Source organism: Saccopteryx leptura, chromosome 8 (genome assembly GCF_036850995.1).
Source record: "Saccopteryx leptura isolate mSacLep1 chromosome 8, mSacLep1_pri_phased_curated, whole genome shotgun sequence".
Taxonomy (NCBI): domain Eukaryota; kingdom Metazoa; phylum Chordata; class Mammalia; order Chiroptera; family Emballonuridae; genus Saccopteryx; species Saccopteryx leptura.
In genome coordinates, this window is record NC_089510.1 from 26949368 (window position 1) to 26972531 (window position 23164).

Sequence of the window (23164 nt, forward strand, 5' to 3'; positions counted from 1 at the left end):
CCACCACTGAGCCAACCGGCCAGGGCCACATTAACTCCTCTTTTATTGGACATCAGTACGTCTCCATATAGTGAATTTTCCAAATAACCAAAAGTTACCCATTAAGAAGAGTTAAAAAAAAAAAAAAGAAAAAAAATTGTCCCAGTTCTATACCTTTCTGTTATGTTTTATGTTGTGCATGCTGTTGCCTTCTGTTTAAAAAGCAATTGAGTTATTTGAATTCTTTCACCATTCCTTACCACTGAGGAACGTCACAGCGGCCATTAATCAGCCTGGATGTAAAACAAGAGTTTGTTTCCTTTACAGTCTGTCATCAGACTATCTGTTCACATAGTCTACATTCCAACTCATATGGCCTATCTCCTCACAGTCGAATGGGAGCTGAGATGCTATAGGCAAATGTTAAAATAGTATAGTTTACTATTTTATGATCATTAATTCAAATCCCCTCATTTTGAAGATCTGAAATATAAGACTCAAAGTTAAGACTTGCCTAAGTTCACATAATGGATTATAGCACAGTTGTAACTGTGCTATATGTATTTTCCGATGGCTTTCGGCGACCCCTGTGTTTTGGTCGTTCAACCCCCGCCGGGGTCACGACCCACAGGTTGAGGACCGCTGACTTAGAGTATTCAGCTCATAACCTGACCAGGTGGTAGCCCTGTGGATAGAGCATCAGCCTGGGATGCTGAGGAACTAGATTCAAAGCCCTGAGGTCGCCAACTTGAACACAGGCTCATCCAGCCTAAGCGTGGGCTCACCAGCTCGAGCACGGGTTACAGGCTCACCAGCTCGAGCACGGGGTCACAGGCTCGCCGGCTCGAGCACGGGTTACAGGCTTAAGCATGGGATCATAGATGTGACCCTGAGGTCACTAGCTTGATCCAAGGCCTCTGGCTCAAGCAAGGCATCACTGGCTCAGCTGGATCCGCCCCGCCTCAGGCAAGGCACATATGAGAAAGAAATCAATGAACAACTAAGGTACCATAGCTACGAGTTTATGCTTCTCATTTCTCTCCCTGTCTGTTTGCCCCTGTCTGTCCCTCTCCCCCCCCCCTTTCTCACTAAAAAGAAAAAAATACAGATCATATATAAAAATATTTAGTCAAAAATTTTTATGAGAAATTTCTTAATCTTTAACCATAGTATGTATGTTTTCTGTTCTATAATTCTTTTTTTTTCTTTCTGTACTGTAGTTCTTACCATCATTGAAGTTTGGGTACCCCAGAGGTAAACTGAGGAAATAAGAAAAGGAGAGTCAGCAGGTAGATTATTGTTTATTCAAACCCATTGCTTTTAAGATAACCATCAAATCCAGTGAACGAGAAATAAAGAGAGATTTGGTGTATGTGTGTGTTCTTGCTTCTCAATGGAATTTTTCATCTGATTTCAGTATTAAGCTCGTACTGTCTTTCAATGGATTGTGTCCTCTGTTACAGATTAGAGGATTAGATTCTCAACCTCAGATGTTAGTCAAGTATACCTATGGTACAACTCCATTCCTGGGGTGTAGGGTTTACAGGTATGCAAGGCTCCTGGTTCCCTCTTCAGCACTTTCTCTGCTACAACCTCATTACCTACTTATTAGACAACAGCCCTGAATATGATCGGAGAAACAGAAGAAAGGTTTGCTAACAACTTTTTCCGAGGCGATCCAGTTTGCCTGCTTCCTGTCTCTCCTTTGTATCCTAAGTTATTAAGCTTGCTGTATACGGGAGGTATTAGCAAATGAGAAGGCTTTTGAGTTACAGTCATTTTGATCAGCATCTTTGGGAACTTTTTTTTTCTTGTAGGCATATGGTAAAGCAAGATGTAATGTTCTGATGATTGTGATTTCAAACCTAAAGTACTACATGTTCATTTCTGAAACCTGAAACAAACATCTGGTGGTTCATGCTTTGAGAAAAAAAATAAATACCTTAGTGTATTACTTCTGTCTATGATTCAAAATCACAGGCAAAAAAGTAGGTAGATGAGATTAAGCCACAACATTTGTACATTCAATTTAAAAAAAGAAGAAGAAGAAGCCTTCTGTGCTTCTGAAGTAAGAAAGGGGATAGCGATCATGCAGTAACCTTGATGACCTCCTCCTTTCTGTCTCATCTTGCACTTAGGTGTAACCTATCCATATATCCAGCATATGTCCTCCCATTAGAAGGAAAGATTCAAATTCTTCCTTATCTCCATCTCATGTATACTCAGAATTATTCCAGTTTATACATACTGTCAGATTCATGTTACCACGCAGTTTTGTTAATTAGAATTGTATCTTCTATATCAAAACTTCTGGGCCAAGTTTTCATACTTTGCTTTAAGATTTATGGTACCTCATACTTTCTATTACAAGATGACACTGGCGTAGAATTTGAAATAAAGACGTACTGGCCATCTTCTTGCTGTGTCCTCACATGGCCTTCCCTTGTACCTGCACACCTCTGTTGTCTCTTCATCTTCTTATAAAGACATCAGCCATACTGGAGTAGAGCCCACCCTTATGACCTCATTTACCTCTTTAAAGCCCTATCTGTAAATACGTTGGGGGTTAAGGCTTCATTCAACATATGGATTTTGAGGTAGCAATGCTGTTAATCAAACATTCTGTATCTTGCCCTTGAGGAAGAAAAATAAAATCTTAGGAAGGAAAGTGATAAAGTTTTCATTTATATGTCGTATCAAGTCATATGAAATAGAAACTTGTATGTAAGTCATTCCTATGCGATATCATTTGTAAGTGAACGCACGTGAAATAACCCGTCCCTCTGCTTTCCAGCCTGTCTTAATGGAGCACACAAAGATTTAGCAAAGGATCAGCCCAGCAGACTAGCAATTCACACTTCCACATACTGTTTACCAGAAGAGACAAAGAAAGATCCCGAGTCAGAAACGCCAGATGAGACTGCTGCTTTTGCATCTGTTTTGAGGCCAAATCTACAAAGTTGGCCTTTATTCTGTGAAAGTGCGGCTTCTACCAGCCTGCGCCTGACTTTAAGTGGCTTCAAAATGTGAAGCCACAGGACTGAGGCACTTCAGTAACCAGCATACACTAAAACAAAGGCTGCTGCACTGCTGGTGCCCAAACACGATCTGAGTGTCCTCGACCCTTCGGGAAGTACACACCACAGTAGTCTTTTCAGAACACTACTTTATGTTCTGTTGGGTTTTTTAATGCTCTGTGTTCGGATTGCTAGATTTAATAAAAAACAAATATAGGGTGGTGCCCAGTTTAATTTGAATTTCGGATAAGCAATGAATATGTTTTACTACAAATATGTCTCAAGCAACATTTGGGACACATACCCCCAAAAAAGTACACTTGGTTGTGGGGAATACTTATACTAAAAATAAGATGTTTTATTTATCTGAAATTCACATTGCACTGTGGGTCCTGTATTTTATCTGGCAACTCTATTTGGGTTCAAGAATGAATCCTCCGCTTGCAAATCCCTTCCCCTGACCGCCACCCTCTTAAACTATTACACTAAGTTTGGAAATTTAATTTCCTGGACTTAATTTGGTGCTGCCCCACAGTGGGCAACTACACAGGTAGTTATGGATACTCAGTGTTACAACATTAACGTTCGTTTGGCCCCACTACTTTTTACGTCTTTATATCACTGTCCCATAAGGCGACTGTGATGATATCGCTAGGGATTATATGTGTAATAATGTGGGGAGGAGTCGCTAAACCCTGGGCTCACTCCCCTCACCCGGTAAATCGGGTGACTGAATTCAAGATATTTTCTCCAGGGTTCCTACTCACAGTTCCTTGCTACAATTCTTTAAAATGAAGCTTCCTTTAACGGTCTCATTTGCCTGGTGAAACCTAATTGTTCTTATTTCGGTTGAATCTCTTCTCTTTTCAAGTTAGTAGTGTTTAGATTACTAAATAAATGGTGTTTAAATGGCTCGATTAATGGCTTCACCCTTAAAGATGTTAGGTCTAAATTCCTCAAGGACCAAAGAAGGCACCCTTTATTTCCTTCCACCCCCACTCGCCGTAACACCAGACTTTGCGCACCGTGAGTAATCAGATCAGAGTGCTGATAACGTTGAAACAATTTCATTATGGTGGGTTCTGACTGCCGGAATCATTGCTGGGAACAGAAGCCGTCTCTCTGCGCGGTGTGAGACCGCCGGCCGGCTGGCAGCGGCTCGTTGTTCTCTCCCGCCATCTAGTGGCCTCGAGGTTGGTCTCCTCCGCTCAACTTGTTCAGAGCTGCAATGATTTCGAAGATCATAAATCAGTCAAATGGATGAATCATTTTATTCTGGTCGTTATAGTATAAAGGGGATTTATAGAGTGTTTCAAGAGATAAAAATGTAATAACTGTTGATAAAAGTAAGTATCACACAATAGCCGACTTTAATACTTGCCTAGTGTAGATTAAATTCATGCAATTTAATCTCTTTAGTATGTTCAGGTGTGACTTGAACATTGTAGAACGAAAATATAAACTAGCCTAAAAGTGTTATAAGGATTATCCTTCTCGTGTGCTCTTGTATAATGTTAAAAGCTCCTTTAATTTAAAATAAATGTAATCACAACAGATGAAAATGAAAGAAAGGAAAGAAACCACTTGTGAAAGGAAAAGTTCTGGTGAACACTAAATTGATAGAGAATGTCTCAGTTCTGTATTTAACCATTTGTCTTCAATTAAGTCAGAACTTATTATCATTATTATTTATACATGCAATATAATGTTTAATGAATGTGAATAATATTTAGTTTTAATGTCCTATAATCTAGACCTTTCTTCAAATGGCATAATAGAGAGTTTAATTGCATGAATCTAAAGTGAAAATAAAATTTCTCTAATGAATGAAATAAAATATTTCTGAAGTGTGACTTATTTCCCACTAATCTTGTTTCCACTGAATAACTATTATAGGAAATATATTTCTGAGATATTACCATTATTCTCATTTTCTTTTTCTTTTTACTTAAAATGCCAACACTATTATGCAGTATCTAGGTCTTTTTGACAGAAGGTGTTTCCTGGGAACACCATTTTGTTTTTAAACCACTTGTGAGCCAGCTGAGAAATCTCCCATTTGTTTTCCAGGGTGGGAAAATACCCATAAGGTGGACAGCCCCGGAAGCAATCGCCTACAGAAAATTCTCCTCAGCCAGTGACGCGTGGAGCTACGGCATTGTCATGTGGGAGGTCATGTCCTACGGAGAGAGGCCTTATTGGGAGATGTCTAACCAGGATGTAAGTACCACCGATAGTTGAACTGCCTTGTGTGAGTGTAAACACATTAGCACTGAGGGAGGAACATGCCTTTTCCCCTCACTCAGACCAGGCTTTACATTCCTCAGAGTTGTTCAGGGCCTGTGGCTGCGTTTGGAAAACGAAGTAACTTTTCATTCTGAGCTGTACTTGGCGTCATAGGGTCCAGCTGCTGACCTCTGCATGTTGGACATAATCCACATCCTGCATCTGAGACTTTCATACACATTGTTCTAATGTGGTGTAACGCTGCTTATCTGCTTATACTGCATCAGATCTACAAGTCAAAAAGAAAGAGTAATGTTTCCCTTTCATTTCTTCCTTAGGGAAATTTAATGTACCACTCTAAGCAGCAAAGTCATTTAGAGTACATGTTGCTTAGTGGAAAAAGACTGAATACTTTCAGGCACTGTATTGTCAATATATGTCATCTGGTTGGTTCTTTTAAGATATGTACATGATCCTTTGTGCAATCTGTTTTGTTTCTGTTTTATCTTAAAAAAAAAAAAAATTTAGCCCTGGCTGTTTCGCTCAGTGGTAGAGCGTCAGCCCAGTGTGTGGATATCCTAGGTTCAATTCCCAGTCAGGGCACACAGAAGAAGCGCCCATCTGCTTCTCCACTCTTCTCCCTCTCCTTTCTCTCCATCTCTTTCTTCTCCTCCTGCAGCCAAGGCTCCATTGGAGCAAAGTTGGCCCAGGGTGCTGAGGATGACTCCATGGCCTCCACCTCAGGCGCTAGAATGGCTCCCATTGCAATGGAGCAACACCCCCCCCCAGATGAGCAGAGCATCGCTCCCTAGTGGGCATGCCAGGTGGATACTGGGGGGGCACATGTGGGGGTCTGTCTCTCTGCCTCCCTGCTTCTCACTTCAGAAAAATACAAAAAAAAATTACGTTGGTGGCTAATAATATTACAGAATAGGATGATTAACACACATTTGATCTCCAAGACCTGTCCAGAGTTATAGAGACAGTAATCAGAAAATGCAAGTACACGGACAAGGCAAATAAGTGAGCTGTCAGAACTGAAGGTATATTGTAATATCCGACTTCCTCACCTCAGAAGTCATACCCAGTCCATTCGCTTGCCTCCCTCAAAGCGTCGAATGGTTTATGAGACAATGAAAATGGAAAATCTCCTCTAATGGGATTCTGAATGTTCAAAGACAGTGTAACCACAGAAAATCCCTAAAAACACTCGGAGTACTGCTGTCACAGCTCCTTCCTTATTTCCATTCAGTTGCTTGAGCAGACCTTCCACACCTCACACCTCACACCTCACACCTCACACCTCACACCTCACACCTCACACCTCACACCTCACACCTCACTGTTGCATCCCAACTTCAAGTTGCCCAAGTATTGTAAGAACTTATTCAGTCACAAAGTTTATCCTTTCCTTAAAGAAGATGTGGCACATATACACTATGGAATACTACTCAGCCATAAGAAATGATGACATCGGAACATTTACAGCAAAATGGTGGGATCTTGATAACATGATACGAAGCGAAATAAGTAAATCAGAAAAAAACAGGAACTGTATTATTCCATACGTAGGTGGGACATAATAGTGAAACTAAGAGACATTGATAAGAGTGTGGTGGTTACGGGGGGGAGGGGGGAATGGGAGAGGGATAGGGGGTGGGGAGGGGCACAAAGAAAACAAGATAGAAGGTGACAGAGGACAATCTGACTTTGGGTGGTGGGTATGCAACATAATTGAACGACAAGATAACCTGGACTTGTTATCTTTGAATATATGTATCCTGATTTATTGATGTCACCCCATTAAAAAAATAAAATTATTAAAAAAAAAAAAAAAAAAGTTTATCCTTTCCTAATGCCAAGCGTAGAAAAGACTGGGTCTTTCTTCGCTCACCATGGCTATTATTCTTCCCTGCCTGAGAGTGTTACTTTCGAAGCCAGTCCTGCTCAGTGCTGTGGGTGCCTACTGACTCTGTGGAGAAAGCCAGGTCCAGAAACTTCACGTGGCAGCGAGGTTGAGGTCATACACACTGCTCATCATCCTCTCTGAGGTGCATCATCAAAACGCAAAGCCAGTGTGGCCAAGTCCTGCCTAGCATCTGCCCTTCAAGGCAGAGTGTGCCCCAACCAGCAAACTCTGCTCCGCTCCCAACACTCAGACTTTCAGACCCAGGTCATTTGCCTACAGTGTCTCTACTATTCTTCAGGGAATTTTAATGGAAGAAACATATTCCTCTTCCCTGCCCCTGGGCCTTGTATGGAGCAGCTTATAACTAACTATCTCTTCAGTTCTTAAAACTGAATCTCAGAGGCAGAAACTTGTCCCTTCAGTCTTAGAAGGAACTCATTTTTTTTTTCTTATCCCGTTTTCCGAAAAAAAATGGAAGCCCTGGATGGATTCAGTCATCGTAGCTCCTATTCAACTCTAACCCCAGATCACACTTGCCTACTGGTTCTACTTTTACGCAATTAAAATAGGTCAGTCAAGCAAACCTGGAGAATAAAAGATCTTCTTCCAGGAGATTAGAGTCATCACTGCACAAAAGAGCTCTCACTTCAACGACCCTCCTCGACTGTCACCCCATTTAGTCCTTGCCTTCACTAGCTTCCTGACAGACTCAAAATGAAAAATTGCCTAACTCAGACCACTCCAAACTTTACTAATAATCTACCCTTATCAGTAAAAAGTTCTTGAGCGTTCCCAGATGATGTTTGTGCGTTTATTTTCATATTATGTGTGAGAACTACTATACTTATATAGTCATTTATTTACTTAAAAATATTTCTAAGGGAACTAGAGATACAACAGAAAACAAATGTTACTCCTGGAGGGATCATAAAGATGATCTCATCCAACCCAAGTCCAACTAGACTAGGAAAGTGAGGCTTAGAGAAGTGACGTGATTTCCCTAGAATTGCATAGTAAGTGATTTAACAGTGATCCTAGAAGACAATGCTAATAAACTTCTAGAATAAGTCAGGGGCAAAAAGAAGAAGGAAAGAGTGAGTAACTGCTTTGTCGTTTGGTTTATAGTCCGTGTGACTCCCCATGTAGGACTAGTGACCTCTTTCCCTTGTGGAGTTTCCTTTGTAGGGGGATGGAGACAGACTGTAAACAAAGTAAATGAGTAAAAGATATAGTACGGAACAGGGTAACCGATGCTTTTGAGGGGAAAAGCAAGAAAGTAAGATAAGAAATGCTGTGGAGGTGGTTTTAAATAGTAGAATATCATAATATTATAAAATACATTCATAAAATTCATTCCTTTATGATCATAAGAGTCATAATGAATCGTTGTTATTAGACATTCATAAATAGTCATTCTTAGAATGAGACAAATAGACATAAAGAGAAGAGTCATCGTTTCTCCCGCCCGAGATGATCACCTTCCCACCTGGAGTGCATTGTACCACAGATTTAGTGTCCACAGCCATTGTTATACAGACTATAAATCAACCATGAAAGTCACTTAGCTTGTCGAAGTGCCCGAGTTTCATGACCAAGCAATACAATAAAAGGACTGGGTTAAATGATTAGTAGTACAGTATTCCTTTTAACAGGGATATTACATGCTATTATTTTATAATCTCTGCAGAAATAGTTATTATACTTGTCTCAATATGGGAATGATTCAAATTGTTCTTTTCTGAAATTTAAGACAATCCTAAATCTCTGCAGAGGTGCCAACAATGAGATAAAACTTCCACAGAGCAAAGCAGGCACAAGCGGAGATACCAGAAAAGACAGAATTTTTTAAGGAGAGCAGCCACTGAGGGAAAGAGTGTAAATGTGTAATTTCCAACACAGACTGCCATGTAAATTATTGCCTAGAATACTGCAAACCCTGTCATCAACTCCTTCCTTTCTGAATCTTGCCCAACAGTTTACTCAGCCACTCTGGCCATGTATACTGATGAACTGTAGCCGAGATGACCATGTAGAGAGCAATTCTGTCTACTAAGTTCATCTGACCACAAAGACTATATCTGGAAGCTACTGTAGCCGGAAACAGACTCCCGACATTAAGCCTAGTGTCATTCATTCAGGATTGCCAATGCCCACAGCACAAAGTTGAACTCTCTCTCCACCCAGAGTTTGGTTGTTTTCAAAAAATAGGTAGGGGGTGAGCTGGCTATCTCCATGGTGTCTGAGTGGTTACCAAAGCAAGAACCTGAAAATCAAAGGAGAACAAAGAGTTCCTGGTGTGTGTGTGTGTGTGTGTGTGTGTGTGTGTGTGTGTGTGTGTGTGTGTGTGTTGAGGGTTGATAGGGTGGGAGTCGGGGGTGGAAGCCAAACCCTTGAGGTCCTAAAATCGATACAAGACAAAAGGAAAGTAGTAAGTTTTAAAGTCTTTCACATATCTTGTGAATATACCTGTTTGGGGGTTTTGTTGTTATTGTTGTTGTTTTGTTGGGGGGGTGCTGCTGCAATAAAGAGAGTTGAAATTCTATTTGGCTTAATATATTGGAGGTCAGCATTTCTGTGAAGACCCCGTAAACAGAATTTCTATTTGGAAGCACAAATAGCTTAATCAAGACTTTTCCAGCTGCTCCCCTCTAAGTACTGGTTATTCCTTATTTATCCTGCATTTCTAATTTGTTTGGTCAAAGTCTAGTTTTCTGTTTGACTTTTTGCAACCAACGTGCATTTTAAATAAGGAAAGTAATATTTTAGACAATAAAACTTCAACTGTGTTCTGTTTGAATATTTTATTAAACTCACCATGTGGTGAGTTTAAGCTATGGGCTTAGTTAAATATGGGATGTTAACATGCTTTATGATTTTAAACAAGTTTAGGAAACTTCAGATATTTTGAGGAAAGAGTCCCTCCATTCTGCAAACTGTGGCATATTTTATTGCTATAAACAATTCTGAGTTTGCAGAGTTTGTTTTCGTGAATAATAGAGTGTTTCCCAAAGGTCAGTAGTATTGTGTGGACAGGAAATGAGAAAAATAAAATAGAGGACACCGGACTGGTCCATAAAAGGCCTAACAGACAGAACAGCAGGTACTGTCTGCTTAACATCCAGCAGGTACGTATTAAACACAGGCCAGTCTCTGGACTGACTAGAAGTGCGTATGTGTTGTCCCTGGAGGATTAGAAAACCTGGTCCTGAAGCTCACAGAGCCCAGTACGTAGGTGAGGAGATGAAGTTCTGGCATTTATAAGTCTTTCCCTGACATCAAGTAGAGTGTACACTCCTCAGCGGGGAGACACCTTATGCCTTCTACCTTTTGTTAAGTAGAAAAAACATTGTGTGAATGCAACATTGCTATTTTTTTAAATATATGACAAGAAGCAAGCATACTCTATTATTCAGGGTTCTTTTGATTGTAAATGACAGAAACTCAACCCGACCTCATGTTTGTAAAGTACCTTGTACATAAACTGTGTTTAATCAGTGGTAATAATGATAACTGCCTTATTATGAGCCAAATACTTTAGATCAGGGGTCCCCAAACTGCGGCCCCCTGAGGCCATTTATTCGGCCCCCACAGCACTTCCGGAAGGGGTACCTCTTTCATTGGTGGTCAGTGAGAGCGGATGCATCCTGTGCTCCTGAAGTACCGTATGTGGCGGCACCACAAAGCGCAGCGTTGCTCACATACAGTACTACTTCCGGTGACGTGGGACGCATGCATCATGGCTCCGGAAGTGTGTCATATCACTTGTTACGGCTAATAGTGACAAATATGGAACCGGACATTGACCATCTCATTAGCCAAAAGCAGGCCTATAATTCCCATTGAAATATTGGTCAGTTTGTTGATTTAAATTTACTTGTTCTTTATTTTAAATATTGCATTTGTTCCCGTTTTGGTTTTTTACTTTAAAATAAGATATGTGCAGTGTGCATAGGGATTTGTTCATAGTTTTTTTTTATAGTCCGGCCCTCCAACGGTCTGAGGGACAGTGAACTGACCCCCTGTGTAAAAAGTTTGGGGACCCCTGCTTTAGATGGTTAGCTCATTTAATTTTTAAAATAATTCTCTAAGACAGTTACAGTTATTGTTATAATTATGAGATGAAAGAACTGAGGCTATCTAGAAAGTTTAAGTAACTTACCCAAAGTGACTAGCTTCTTAACGATGGAACTGAAGTTCATGCCCCCTGCTTACTCCAAAGTGCGTGCTTTTACCCTGGAATCTATACCACAGAAGTCTACCTTTCAAAGGCGTCTCCATCCCACAGAAGTTCTACATAATGAGATCAAAGCATCTTTAATTATGGATGCCCCTCTATCACAAGAGAAGTGTTTTTCATTGTTTCCTAGTAAAAAAAGAATATAGATTGACTCACTGTTGTTTGGAACTATAAATCTTTCCTGCAGTATTTTGTGTCTTGATGTTAAAAATTCATAGAATGTGCCATATTTATTGAATTTCTTAAAAAAATAATCAAAGTTGTACCCTAAAATCAAATTCTAATGATCACCAAATGTAGCCTATTACCAGAAACATGTCACAGGCACAGGTACAACTTCTGGCTATTTTCTAGCGTTTTTTTTTTTTCTTTTTAAGAGTGCAGGGGAATATTTTGTTATTTTCATCCAAGTTCCGTGAAATTGCTGTTTACTACATAGGGGAGTACGTTTTAATGCTAGGAGCTACCCAAGCTCCAAAGATAACATCAAGGGCACTACAGACCTTCCAGCACTTATACCGTGTCATGTGCTTAACCGAAGAAAATGTGAGCAAAACATGCACAGCAGGCGACATTAAGTAACCAATCCCCACTAGAGCTAATATGTCCGGGAGAAACGAGCCCCACATAAATGAGAGGTGACTTGGCTGCGGCTAATGATCTGAACGCAGGACTGAAGTCTTGGGTTTTGTTTTGTTTTTGCTTTTTCCTTCCATGAGGATGTTTTTTAAAAAAAAATTCTCCTGGAAGCAATTTTAAACCCAGATGCCTCCTGAGTATGGTATCATTTAAGCATATGCTACTAAAGCCAGTTCAGTCTCCCTGTCAGGGAACATCTCATTTGAGGTTTCCTAGGAAGCATAATGCTGCCTCAATAGTTTGGTGTTTATTTCTCTTTTTCAAGAGCTTTTATTACAGGGTGGAACAAAAAATAGGTTTATCGTTGTGAGTACACAAAACAGAGCTTATTGGCCCTGGCCGGTTGGCTCAGCAGTAGAGCGTCGGCCTGGCGTGCGGGGGACCCAGGTTCGATTCCCAGCCAGGGCACATGGGAGAAGCGCCCATTTGCTTCTCCACCCCCACCCCCTCCTTCCTCTCTGTCTCTCTCTTCCCCTCCTGAAGCCAAGGCTCCATTGGAGCAAAGATGGCCCGGGCGCTGGGGATGGCTCCTTGGCCTCTGCCCCAGGTGCTAAAGTGGCTCTGGTCGCGGCAGAGCGACGCCCCGGAGGGGCAGAGCATCGCCCCCTGGTGGGCAGAGCGTCGCCCCTGGTGGGCGTGCCGGGTGGATCCCGGTCGGGTGCATGCAGGAGTCTGTCTGACTGTCTCTCCCCGTTTCCAGCTTCAGAAAAATACAAAAAAAAAAAAAAAGAGCTTATTCTTGTGTTATTATTTATTCATAATTGTATTATCTTCCATAGCGAACAACTGTAAACCTACTTTTGCCCACCCCTGTACAAAAATGAGTTTGCTTTCAGAAGTTTAAACAAGAAAAAGAAAAAACAGAGTTTATCTTTAAGATTTTTCTCATAGATGATGTGATTGGAAGTAATCTTTTGACCTTATCTGAATGGATTTTTTTTTCTCAAAAATTAAAAAGGAAGAAAATAACCTTTTACTATACTTTTTGTTTGTCCTCCTAATTCTATAACCTTTCTCAATTATGGGTCACTCCATCAGCAGCAAATGGTGGATGTGTAAAATTCACATACCTAGAAATGCAGTATGATTTTTATAACTCAAGAGAGGCCAGGCATTTCCAATTTTTGTCTCTGATTAGATTTTCCTAACTCTGCTTTATTATGTCATGGTCCTTGTGTAATGATCTGTGTAAGATACAGTAAATTGCTAAGGGTCCATTCCCATTATTTCAACTTCTGTATTACAGAGGGAATTTTTGCACTTATTTGAATATGTATTCTACCAAAGCAATTTTCAAAATGGTCTCCTTTTCCCCCACTTTTCAATAATCCCTACTATTGGTACATAGGCAATAGCAGCCATTTAATTAAATAGGTACCAGTTACACTAGCATGACGCATGTCTGCTACCAAGGCAAGAGTAACAGGGGATGTGAAGAAATGCAATCAATCACCATTACAAATAATTGGAACAGTAAAGTTCCAAGCAGAGGAAACCAATAACCGATATGCTATTACCACAGTGTCATTTTCAAGGGAATTTTTTATTAAATGACCACAAAGCTGGAAAATGGATACACGCCAGCAATGTTTTTATAAAAAAATTAATTATAACTTCTGCTTGGGAGAAATGCATTCACAATGTTTTGCTCTCATAATTTTTTTTTCCTTTTTTTTGTATTTTTCCGAAGCTGGAAACGGGGAGAGACAGTCAGACAGACTCCCGCATGTGCCCGACCGGGATCCACCTGGCACGCCCACCAGGGGCAATGCTCTGCCCACCAGGGGGCGATGCTCTGCCCCTCTGGGGTGTCGCTCTGTCATGACCAGAGCCACTCTAGCGCCTGGGGCAGAGGCCAAGGAGCCATCCCCAGCGCCCGGGCCATCTTTGCTCCAATGGAGCCTTGGCTGCAGGAGGGGAAGAGAGAGACAGAGAGGAAGGGGAGGGGGAGGGGTGGAGAAGCAGATGGGCGCTTCTCCTGTGTGCCCTGGCCGGGAATCAAACCCAGGACCCCTGCACGCCAGGCCGACGCTCTACCACTGAGCCAAGGCACTCTCCTAATTTTTAATTCTGTCTTTTGTTCTCTTTGAAACATTTACAAAGAAAGCATTTTAAAATCCTCTTTTCCTTTGGACTTATGAACTATTTTTGCATAGCTTTTAGATATTTTTCCTGGGTTTCAAATATGTATCGGAGTTGCCTAATGTCTTTCTAAAATCATAATGATGCACCAGTGAAGAAATATTTGGTTTTTCAAAACCCAGAGAGCACTTGAAAAAATGGCCCTGGGTTTTAAGAACATTGTTTTCTTAGAGAAAAACAATAGTTTTAAATAAGTAAATTAGGAATGTGTTCGTATATTTCCAAAAAGTATAGTTTATTGAAGGGAAACTGGCATAATAAGGAATACTATGATTTCCTAAATCTTCCTCGGCTTAGCTTACCAGGAGTTACTGTGGCGTCTAGATGTTTATCTCCCTGCACTTGGAGCTCTGTGGGAAACAGACCTTTCAAAGGAGGCCAAATCTAGATCTGAAAGTGACAGAACTTTGAGATCTAAAGATGCTACTGAAGGTCCTGCAGAGTAAGCCTTTAGTTTAATTGATTGATTGATTGATTGATTGATGTTAGAGAAAGAGAGGAGAGAGAGAGAGAGAGAGAGAGAAAGAGAGAAACATTGATTTATTGTTCCACTGAATTGTGCCTTAGCTGGTTGCTTCTTGCATGTACCCTGACAGGAGGTTGAACCTGCAACCTTGGCATATTGGGACAATGCTCTTACCAACTGAGCTGGCAGACCAGGGCCACACCTGCAGGGTAAATGCCTCTAGAACCACAGCTTTTTGAGCTGAAATGTCCCATTGCAAGCACTAAATCCTGTTCTCCTTATTAATAGGACAGAAACTTGCCAGACAACAGAGCTTTTTAGTGGCAGTTTAGAATTTTGATGCAGTTCCGATGACTCCTTCACTAATGCTTTTCCCACTATTTACACACTGACACCTAGTTAGATAGAAGGTGTTAGTTACCTCAGTCTTAAGATGTGTGACTTTAACTGTTAGGGATAAAGATTTTCCAAATCATAAGTCATGTCATCAACAACCTTTTAACCAACGAGAGTCCCACACCTCAGGTTGCTCCCCATTTTGTTCCCTCATACAACAGTCTGCGGGGCAGTAACCAACTGAGGACTAGCACTCTCCATTTGATACAGGTCCTTCCCATTCGGTTGTGAGGTCTGAGAATGAATTGTCTGAAGTGTAGGATTTTAAGAAAGTCTTTATCTTAGCCAGGCCTGTGGTGGCACAGGGGATAGAGCATCGACCTGGAACACTGAGGTCACCCATTTGAAACCCTGGGCTTGCCCGGTCAAGGCACATACTACAAGTAATCAATGAACAATTAAAGTGAAGCAACTATGAGTTGATACTTCTTGTTCCACCCCCATCTCTGTAAAACCAATAAGTAAAATCTTTAAATTAAAAATTATTTATCTTAAAGTTAAAAAAAATACTGTTTCCATGCCAGTAATCATTTATGAATTACAAATTAGCCTCTGAAAAAGTGTTTTCTGTTTGTGTATTATATAGAAAACCACTCTATCCCCTTTTTAAAATGTATACTGAAATGTCTCTTCTGTCTTGTTTGTTTTTCACTAAATTATAAATTCTGGATGTTGAAAAATATTCAATAGGAAAATAGGTATAAGATTCTCAATATTATTTACTTATAACCACTTCTTTTCTTTTTTCTTTTTTGCTCATGTAAACACAGTTTTTATATTGCATATAAGGAAAATATATTACCAGCATTTTTAGTATTACTGTACGTAATGCTGAGGGCAGAGGCCAGTCAGTTCCACATTGGATTCAGACAGATGGTAGAGACACTGCAGAGCCAGAAAGCGATGGGCCATTCCCGTTTAATAGATTCTCACAACGGCAGACGAGCAGACACGCAGGGGAAAACCGCTTCTCCCGTCAGCAGGCACAGGAACAGCAAAACAGCCCCTCGCAGTGGCAGGCAAGCAATCCACAATCCACCCTGAGGGCAAGCGCCCATAGCCTTACATAGACTACACACACGTGGCTCTGCCATGTGCTCACGCACTAATCATGCAAAGTGCAGGCAAGCAAGCCTAACACAGCTGTTTTCCTACACTGTATTATAAATCTAATATCCTATATGTATAAGCAATCATTATCCCAAAGAATTAGTGTATTGGCATCCTTTGCTTCACCATCCCCCTTTCTACCTGAAACTATAGGTCATTTCACAAAGCCGCAATAAATATATATTTAGAGAGAAGATAAAAAATATTTTCCATTTACTAGTGTGCATTTTAGCCCTCGCTAAAATTATGAGACAGTTCCTTTTCAAAGAAAACATGAGTAATTCAATCAATATGCTGCTTTTTTAGAGATATGTAACAGTCTAATAATAATAATATGATTTCATGTGCAGTCCAAACAGTCCTGTTTCAAGGTATTGTTCAGGGATGTTTCAGTGTCTTTTTATTGGCTGTCTACCCCTTGTTCTCCTGGCTTAATAAAAGCTACATGTTGCCTGCTTTGATTCAGAAACTGTCAAGGCAGTTGGAAGTCGTGAGATTTAGCAAGAGCGAAACAGTCGGCTCTGTGCCCCAGCTGAGCCTTATGTTGATTCTCTGCTGCTAAAAATTGCAGTGTCAGTGACTAGGAGCCAGTATGATCTATTCAGAATAAACAGCCAGGTTCTGGATAACAACTTCTCACAGAATCTAATTCTTTCCACCTCTGCATGGGAACTATCACTGCAGTCATTTTCATGTATTTTCACTTTATTTTAATCTTCAAATAAGGGTATAACCTTGTTTAATTCTTGTGAAAAAAGATGACAGCCCACAATGATCATAAATCCAACCTGCTAAAAAATTCTCTCTAGTTGATTATCACTCCTCCGTATCTTAAAACAACAAACCTCAATTCATCTTTTAGACAAAGCACCTGTATGCCCCCCTGACTCCCTGTCAGTCCTTAATTAAGAAATCAGAAAATACCTATAAAGTTAAACTTCTCACAGAAGAAATGTTTACGAAGATAAAGATAAATAGATACTGTAGTTCTTCTGAAGCTGCCTCGAAAAATACACAAATATGACAATGAGAGCTCTGTTTTTTGATGCGACAGGGCATTGTGCAGATATGGCAACAGTGGGAACAACTGCAGGTGTTTGGTAGCGGCCAGGCCAAAGGGATGGGACTGGGTCAGAGGTGAAGACTGAGAGTCAGGTGATGGTGAACCACTGCCGGATTCCAGATGTGGGAAGAACGCAATCACAGTTCCACCTCAGTAGGATTGCTTTATCTGCGCCTTGGGGGATGACTGAGGGAGGGAAAGGAGACACAAGAAGACTAGTTAGGAGGCTGAGGCTATTATTGCAAAGATCAAAACGAGAAATAAATCATTTGGAGAGGGGTGTAAAAATAGGGCAGATTTATAGTATATGAACCTAGTAAATCAGTATGACCAGTGAATTTTGAGTATCAGGGAAGGCAAAGACCTAAATAATTCCCCATTCTCACTAGGAAGAAGAGTGAGATCACCCTTGGCAAAGGACACAAATCCCAAGGAAGGAACAGAGTTCGTTTGGAACAAAATTAATCTAAAGCTCCCATGTGACAACTTTATGAAGTGTTATCTCCTAGAGGTGATAGGCATAGAGATCTGGACAGAAAGTGGAACGGTTGCTCTGGCGATGGAAGTCAAAGGCGGGTGGGTGGGAGTGAAAGCATGCAGCACGGGAGAGTGAGGAAGAGGGCCTAAGATCTCATCTGAGAACAGCGAGTCAGGGATGTGGCTCAGGACGTAACCAGGTTGTCTCTACTTCTGCCATGGTTCAGAGGCTGCCCAGAGGGTAATGCTAGCCTGTTCTTTAGGAAATTACTACCTATGTGATAGTAACCCAGTATGTTCATCAGTTGGAGCTTCAGTTTTCTTCCCTATAAAATGTGATAAGCATACTCACAAAATAAGGTATTTTGAGACCCTAATAAATTAAGCTATGTTAAAACACCTAGCCCAGCCTGACCAGGTGGTGGCGCAGTGGATAGAGTGTCAGACTGGGATGCGGAGGACCCAGGTTCAAGACCCCGAGGTCTCCAGCTTGAGCGCGGGCTCATCTGGCGTGAGCAAAAAAGCTCACCAGCTTGAACCCAAGGTCGCTGGCTCAAGCAAGGGGTTACTCGGTGTGCTGAAGGCCCATGGTCAAGGCACATATGAGAAAGCAATCAATGAACAACTAAGGTGTCGCAACAAAAAACTGATGATTGATGCTTCTCATCTCTCTTCGTTCCTGTCTGTCTGTCCCTATCTATCCCTCTCTCTGACTCTCTCTCTCTGTAAAAACAAACAAACAAACAAACAAAAACCTAGCCCAGAACTCAGCACATAATAAGCTCTCAATGTAATATGTTAATTGAATCTGAAATCAGAACTCTCTTAGAAAATTGAACTCATTATCACTCCGGCCCAAAAATTGCTTCTCTATGTCCTCTGTCTTTGCTAGTTGACCAAACAAAAAACCTAGAAATTATTCTTGCCTTCTCCCTCTACTGACACATCTGATGTCACCCCACTCCTGCACTGCTGCCAGTGTACACTGCAGACACTGTCTCCATTAGGCTGCTGCAATCTCCCAGGTCACTGCCAGCCTCCTTCTTGACCTCCTGTCCTCTCCAGTGCGTTCTCCACACTGCATCCAGAGGGAACTTCCGAAAGGCAACTCTAATGTCATTTACTCACCAAAACCCCTCTCCCCTTTGCAAAAAGTATGGTTATAACGTGCAAAATCAGCCTGACCAGGCGGAGGTGCAATGGATAGAGCGTCAGACTGGGACGTGGAGGACCCAGGTTCAAAACTCCGAGGTTGCCAGTTTGATCACAGGCTCATCCAGCTTGAGCACAGCTCACCAGCTTGAGTGCAGGGTCGCTGCCTTGAGAGTGGGATCATAGACATGACACCATGGTCACTGGCTTGAGCCCAGAGGTCGCTGCCTTGAGCCTAAGGTCACTGGCTTGAGCCAAAGGTCACTGGCTTGAGCAAGGGATCACTCACTAACTGTAGCCCCTAGGTCAAGGCACATATGAGAAAGCAGTCAATGAACAATAAAAGTGCCACAACGAAGAATTGATGCTTCTCATCTCTCTCCCTTCCTGCCTGTCCCATCTGTCCCTCTCTTTGTCTCTGTCACCAAAAAAAAAGAAAAACCTTGCAAAATCATTTATAATCTTAAGAAATATGGTTTTTACTTAACTTTTCAGCCTCAAATATCACCATTTCTTTCTATGAAGACTCTATTCTAGCTGCATGAATCTGCTACCAATACTTGGTCTGGTTGTATCACCTCTCTTGCCATCTAGTTGACTGTACTACCTTCTGTACACATCCTTTAAGATTCAGCTCCCCTCCCTGGAGAAGCACCTGACACAGGTGCTCCTCCCACTGCCCTCCCAGCTCCCTGACCTACATGGTACTTAACATAGTGATACTCCTCAGTCTCCTTCACTAGATTATAAACCTCCTAAAGTAAGAAATATTTCCTATTCATTATGCTATGCCTTTATGCATATAGTATGCCCAACAGTACATTTAAGAGACTAATACATCTGTTTAAATGAAAGAATTAAAAATAAATTAGTAGTTGTGCCTTTTCATCATTTTTGTGAATATCTTCTCTGTCTACCTTCAAAGCCAGAGTTTTTAGGTGTGTGATCTTGGGCAAATTGAACCACAAAATGCTTAAGTTCTTTGTCTATAAAATGGGAATAACAATAGTAGCATCTTCATAAGGTTATAGTGGGGATTAAAAGATTAAATACATGCAAGTCATTTAGAACTGGCACCTGGAAGTACCCAAGAGCTCTCAATCATTAGCTATTACTATTATTGTCACTGTTACTGTTATTACTGTTCTCCTATAAAGTGAAACCCTTAACATTTGACACCAGGGCTGAAGACAAATTTTACAAGGTCATAAGTTAAGAAACTAAGGAAACTTAAAAACCAAAGATTGGCAGGAAGAAAAGCCACGAACCCCCAAATCTTCCCACTGTCCCCACAGAAAGGCTTACTGGGACCAGACGCACACTGAACACATTATGGGTAAAGGTTTCAGGAGAGAGACCACACTTTCTTGTCACTTGCTCTTCTTACAGGACAACCATGAGAGCAACTTTGTTGAAAGAATAAACAGCCTGCTTGGCACCAAGCAGTCGGGATTTGGGTATCAACTGTGTACAGTGGCCTGGAAAAGTCAGCTCCCTAGCAACTAAAGACCTTGAGGCCAGTGGGAGATAGTAGCCCCTCCCAAAAGGAGGAAGAAGCCACTAGTATTACAGGAAACTGAGTTTGGGTCCAGTCTCACTCTCTTGGAGAAAAGCAAGCCCTAATCTCACCTCACTCATTCTCTAGGCAAACCAGATTGAGATCATGAGATCATTTTGGACAATGCTTCTTGATGCACAAATATTGTATTATTTCCTTCATAGGAGAATTCCATTGCTATCATGGTTTGAATCCATTTTTTGGTACCTTGAGCCTCCAAGTTTTCTAAGACTGTTCTTCCATCAAGACAAATCCAAAACTTTTATCTAATAACTTTTAAGTCAGTAACATTCATTAATGTGTCAGACACTGTACTGAATGAAAAAATATAAAGAAATAATCCTTGTTTTTAAGTATATATAGCCTCAAAAAAAAAGGCAGATGAAAATTATAATATAGTATTGTATATGCAACAATAGATATGTGTATAAGACTGAGAAAATTCAGAAATGACTCTGTTCAGCCAGAGATTACAGTTTGAAAACTATGAATAATTTTTTTTTATTTAACCAGAATATTAAACTTAAGATCCAAATAAAAGTAGTATGAAGTTATCTCATAAAAATTAAAACTAGAACTGCCTTTTGACCCAGGGATCCCATTTCTGGAACTATATCCTAAGACACCTGAAACACTAATTTGAGAAAATAGATGCACCCCTATGTTCATTGCAGTGTTTTTTACGATGGCCAAGATCTGGAAAACAACCCAGGTACCCATCAGTCAGTGAAGGGATAAAAAAGCTCAGTACATTTACACAATGGAATCCTATCCAGCCATAAAAAAGAAGGAAATCTTACCTTTGCAACAGCATGGATGGACCTAGAAACTATTATGCTAAGTGAAATAAGCCAGAGAAAGACAAGTACCATATGATTTCACTCATATGTGGAATCAAATGAACAAAATGAACTAACAAGCAAAATAGTGACAGTCTCATATATAGAGAGCAGGATGACAGCTATGATGGGGGGTGGAGGCAGGGAGGCTGGGTGAGGGTGGTGGAGGGATAGAGTAAAAAAGAAAAAAAAACTCTTGGACAGGGACAACAATGTGGTGATTGCCAGGAATGGGGAGTTGAAGGAGGGTTTGGGGGACTAAATGATGATAAAGACTTGACTTGGTGAGGAGGGGTTGTAAAGCCTGTAGCCGCGGCCACCATCACCGCCGCCTGGTCCATGCAGGTTCGCATTGGATTCAGACAGACGTAAATGAAACCATGGAGCCAAGAGCTGGTGGGCCATTAGCTTTAATCCTAGCTCGCACCCAGAAGGTGAGAAATACACACAATGGGAAAACACTTCCCTTTCCATTTAGGGCTCCCAAAGCCACTGACTCATCCAAGTATTTCTAGAATCAAAGGTCCCACCAGCCTTATTCACCTCTGTTTTCCATCTGCTTTGCTCTGCACAAACTCAGCACAAACTCTTTTCTCCTTCAGCACTCCGCCATCTTGGCTGCCTCTCTTCCGCAATGCTGATGGCAGAAACCTAGCGAGAGAGCCCCTGGTCTGCCTCATTTTACAGTGTAGAAATTAAAGCCTTTAAGCCAGGGGTCAGGAACCTTTTTGTCTGAGAGAGCCATGAACACCACATATTTTAAAATGTAATTTTGTGAGAGCCATACAACAACCCATGTACATTACGCATTATCCAATAAAAATTTGGTGTTGTCCCAGAGGACAGCTGTGATTGGCTCTAGCCACCCGCAACCATGAACATGAGCGGTAGGAAATGAATGGATTGTAATACATGAGAGTGTTTTATATTTTTAACGTTATTATTTTTTTTATTAAAGACTTGTCTGCGAGCCAGACACAGCCATCAAAAGAGCCACATCTGGCTTGCAAGCCATAGGTTCCTGACCCCTGCTTTAAGCCAGTATACAAATAAAGAAGTCTGATACAAAGCCACTTATCTGAGGCATAAATGGGATTCCTCATAAGAGTGCACAAGACCACATCATGCAACAGTCAAGGGTGTGGGGAAAAGCTTAGTATTGAAAAGATCTTAGTATTAAAAGGGTGGGAAAGGCTTACTCTTAAAACAGCCTTAGACCAGTGGTTCTCAAACTTTTTGAAGTCAGGGCGCATTTAAAATCCTACAAATAATTGTAAGTGCACTATATACAAATTTCTGAGAAATATATTATAATAATTAAGTCAAATATTAAAGAAAAAATATAAAGTCCAAGCATGCTTTTATGGTAATTAAATGAAATAAATATGACAAAATTAAATTTATTCTGATATTAAAAAACATTTTTATGTTACATTTTTTTTAATAATTTTATTTTTTTAATGGGGTGACATCAATAAATCAGGATACATATATTCAAAGATAACATGTCCAGGTTATCTTGTTGTTCAATTATGTTGCATACCCATCACCCAAAGTCAGATTGTCCTCTGTCACCTTCTATGTTACATTTTTTGAGTTATGCTTTTTAGACTTTGTAACAAAGAGAGGTTAAAAAATAAAAAAACGACAAAAATGTTATCTTTTTATATAGATAGATACATTCTTAGTAAATTTGGCAGGTCCCGACATGAATGTGTTGTTTTTTCATTCTTGTGTTTAAGAGAAACACAAGCCTGATGTGTCCTAGTAATTTCTTCAATGTTTGGGCATATATTTGAAAGGCAAACTCTCATTTCCTCATCAATACATTGAAGAATTCCTCTCTTTTTACTCTTGTGTTGAGGGTAGAAAATCCTAACTCACATAAATAGGATGTTGAAAATTGTAGTAAAATGTTAAAAGCTTTTTTAAATACTGCCACATATTCTTCTTT

General features: G+C 40.6%; 1 protein-coding gene and 1 long non-coding RNA gene across 3 annotated transcripts in view; one reads left to right on the top strand and one right to left on the bottom strand.

The window, feature by feature from the left end:
- The window catches only part of EPHA6 (EPH receptor A6), an 883820-nt gene that overhangs the window by 841622 nt on the left and 19034 nt on the right, over positions 1–23164 (top strand). For both annotated transcript variants that reach the window (XM_066348030.1, XM_066348031.1), the window contains one exon: positions 5067–5216. In XM_066348030.1, the coding sequence (XP_066204127.1) occupies positions 5067–5216 (150 nt within the window). The remainder of the gene's footprint in view (positions 1–5066; positions 5217–23164) is intronic.
- LOC136380143 (uncharacterized) lies at positions 2504–5482 on the bottom strand. The gene is made up of 3 exons (XR_010746848.1): positions 5315–5482; positions 4022–4219; positions 2504–2613 (listed from the first exon to the last, which is right to left on the bottom strand). It is a non-coding gene; the product is annotated as an uncharacterized lncRNA (long non-coding RNA).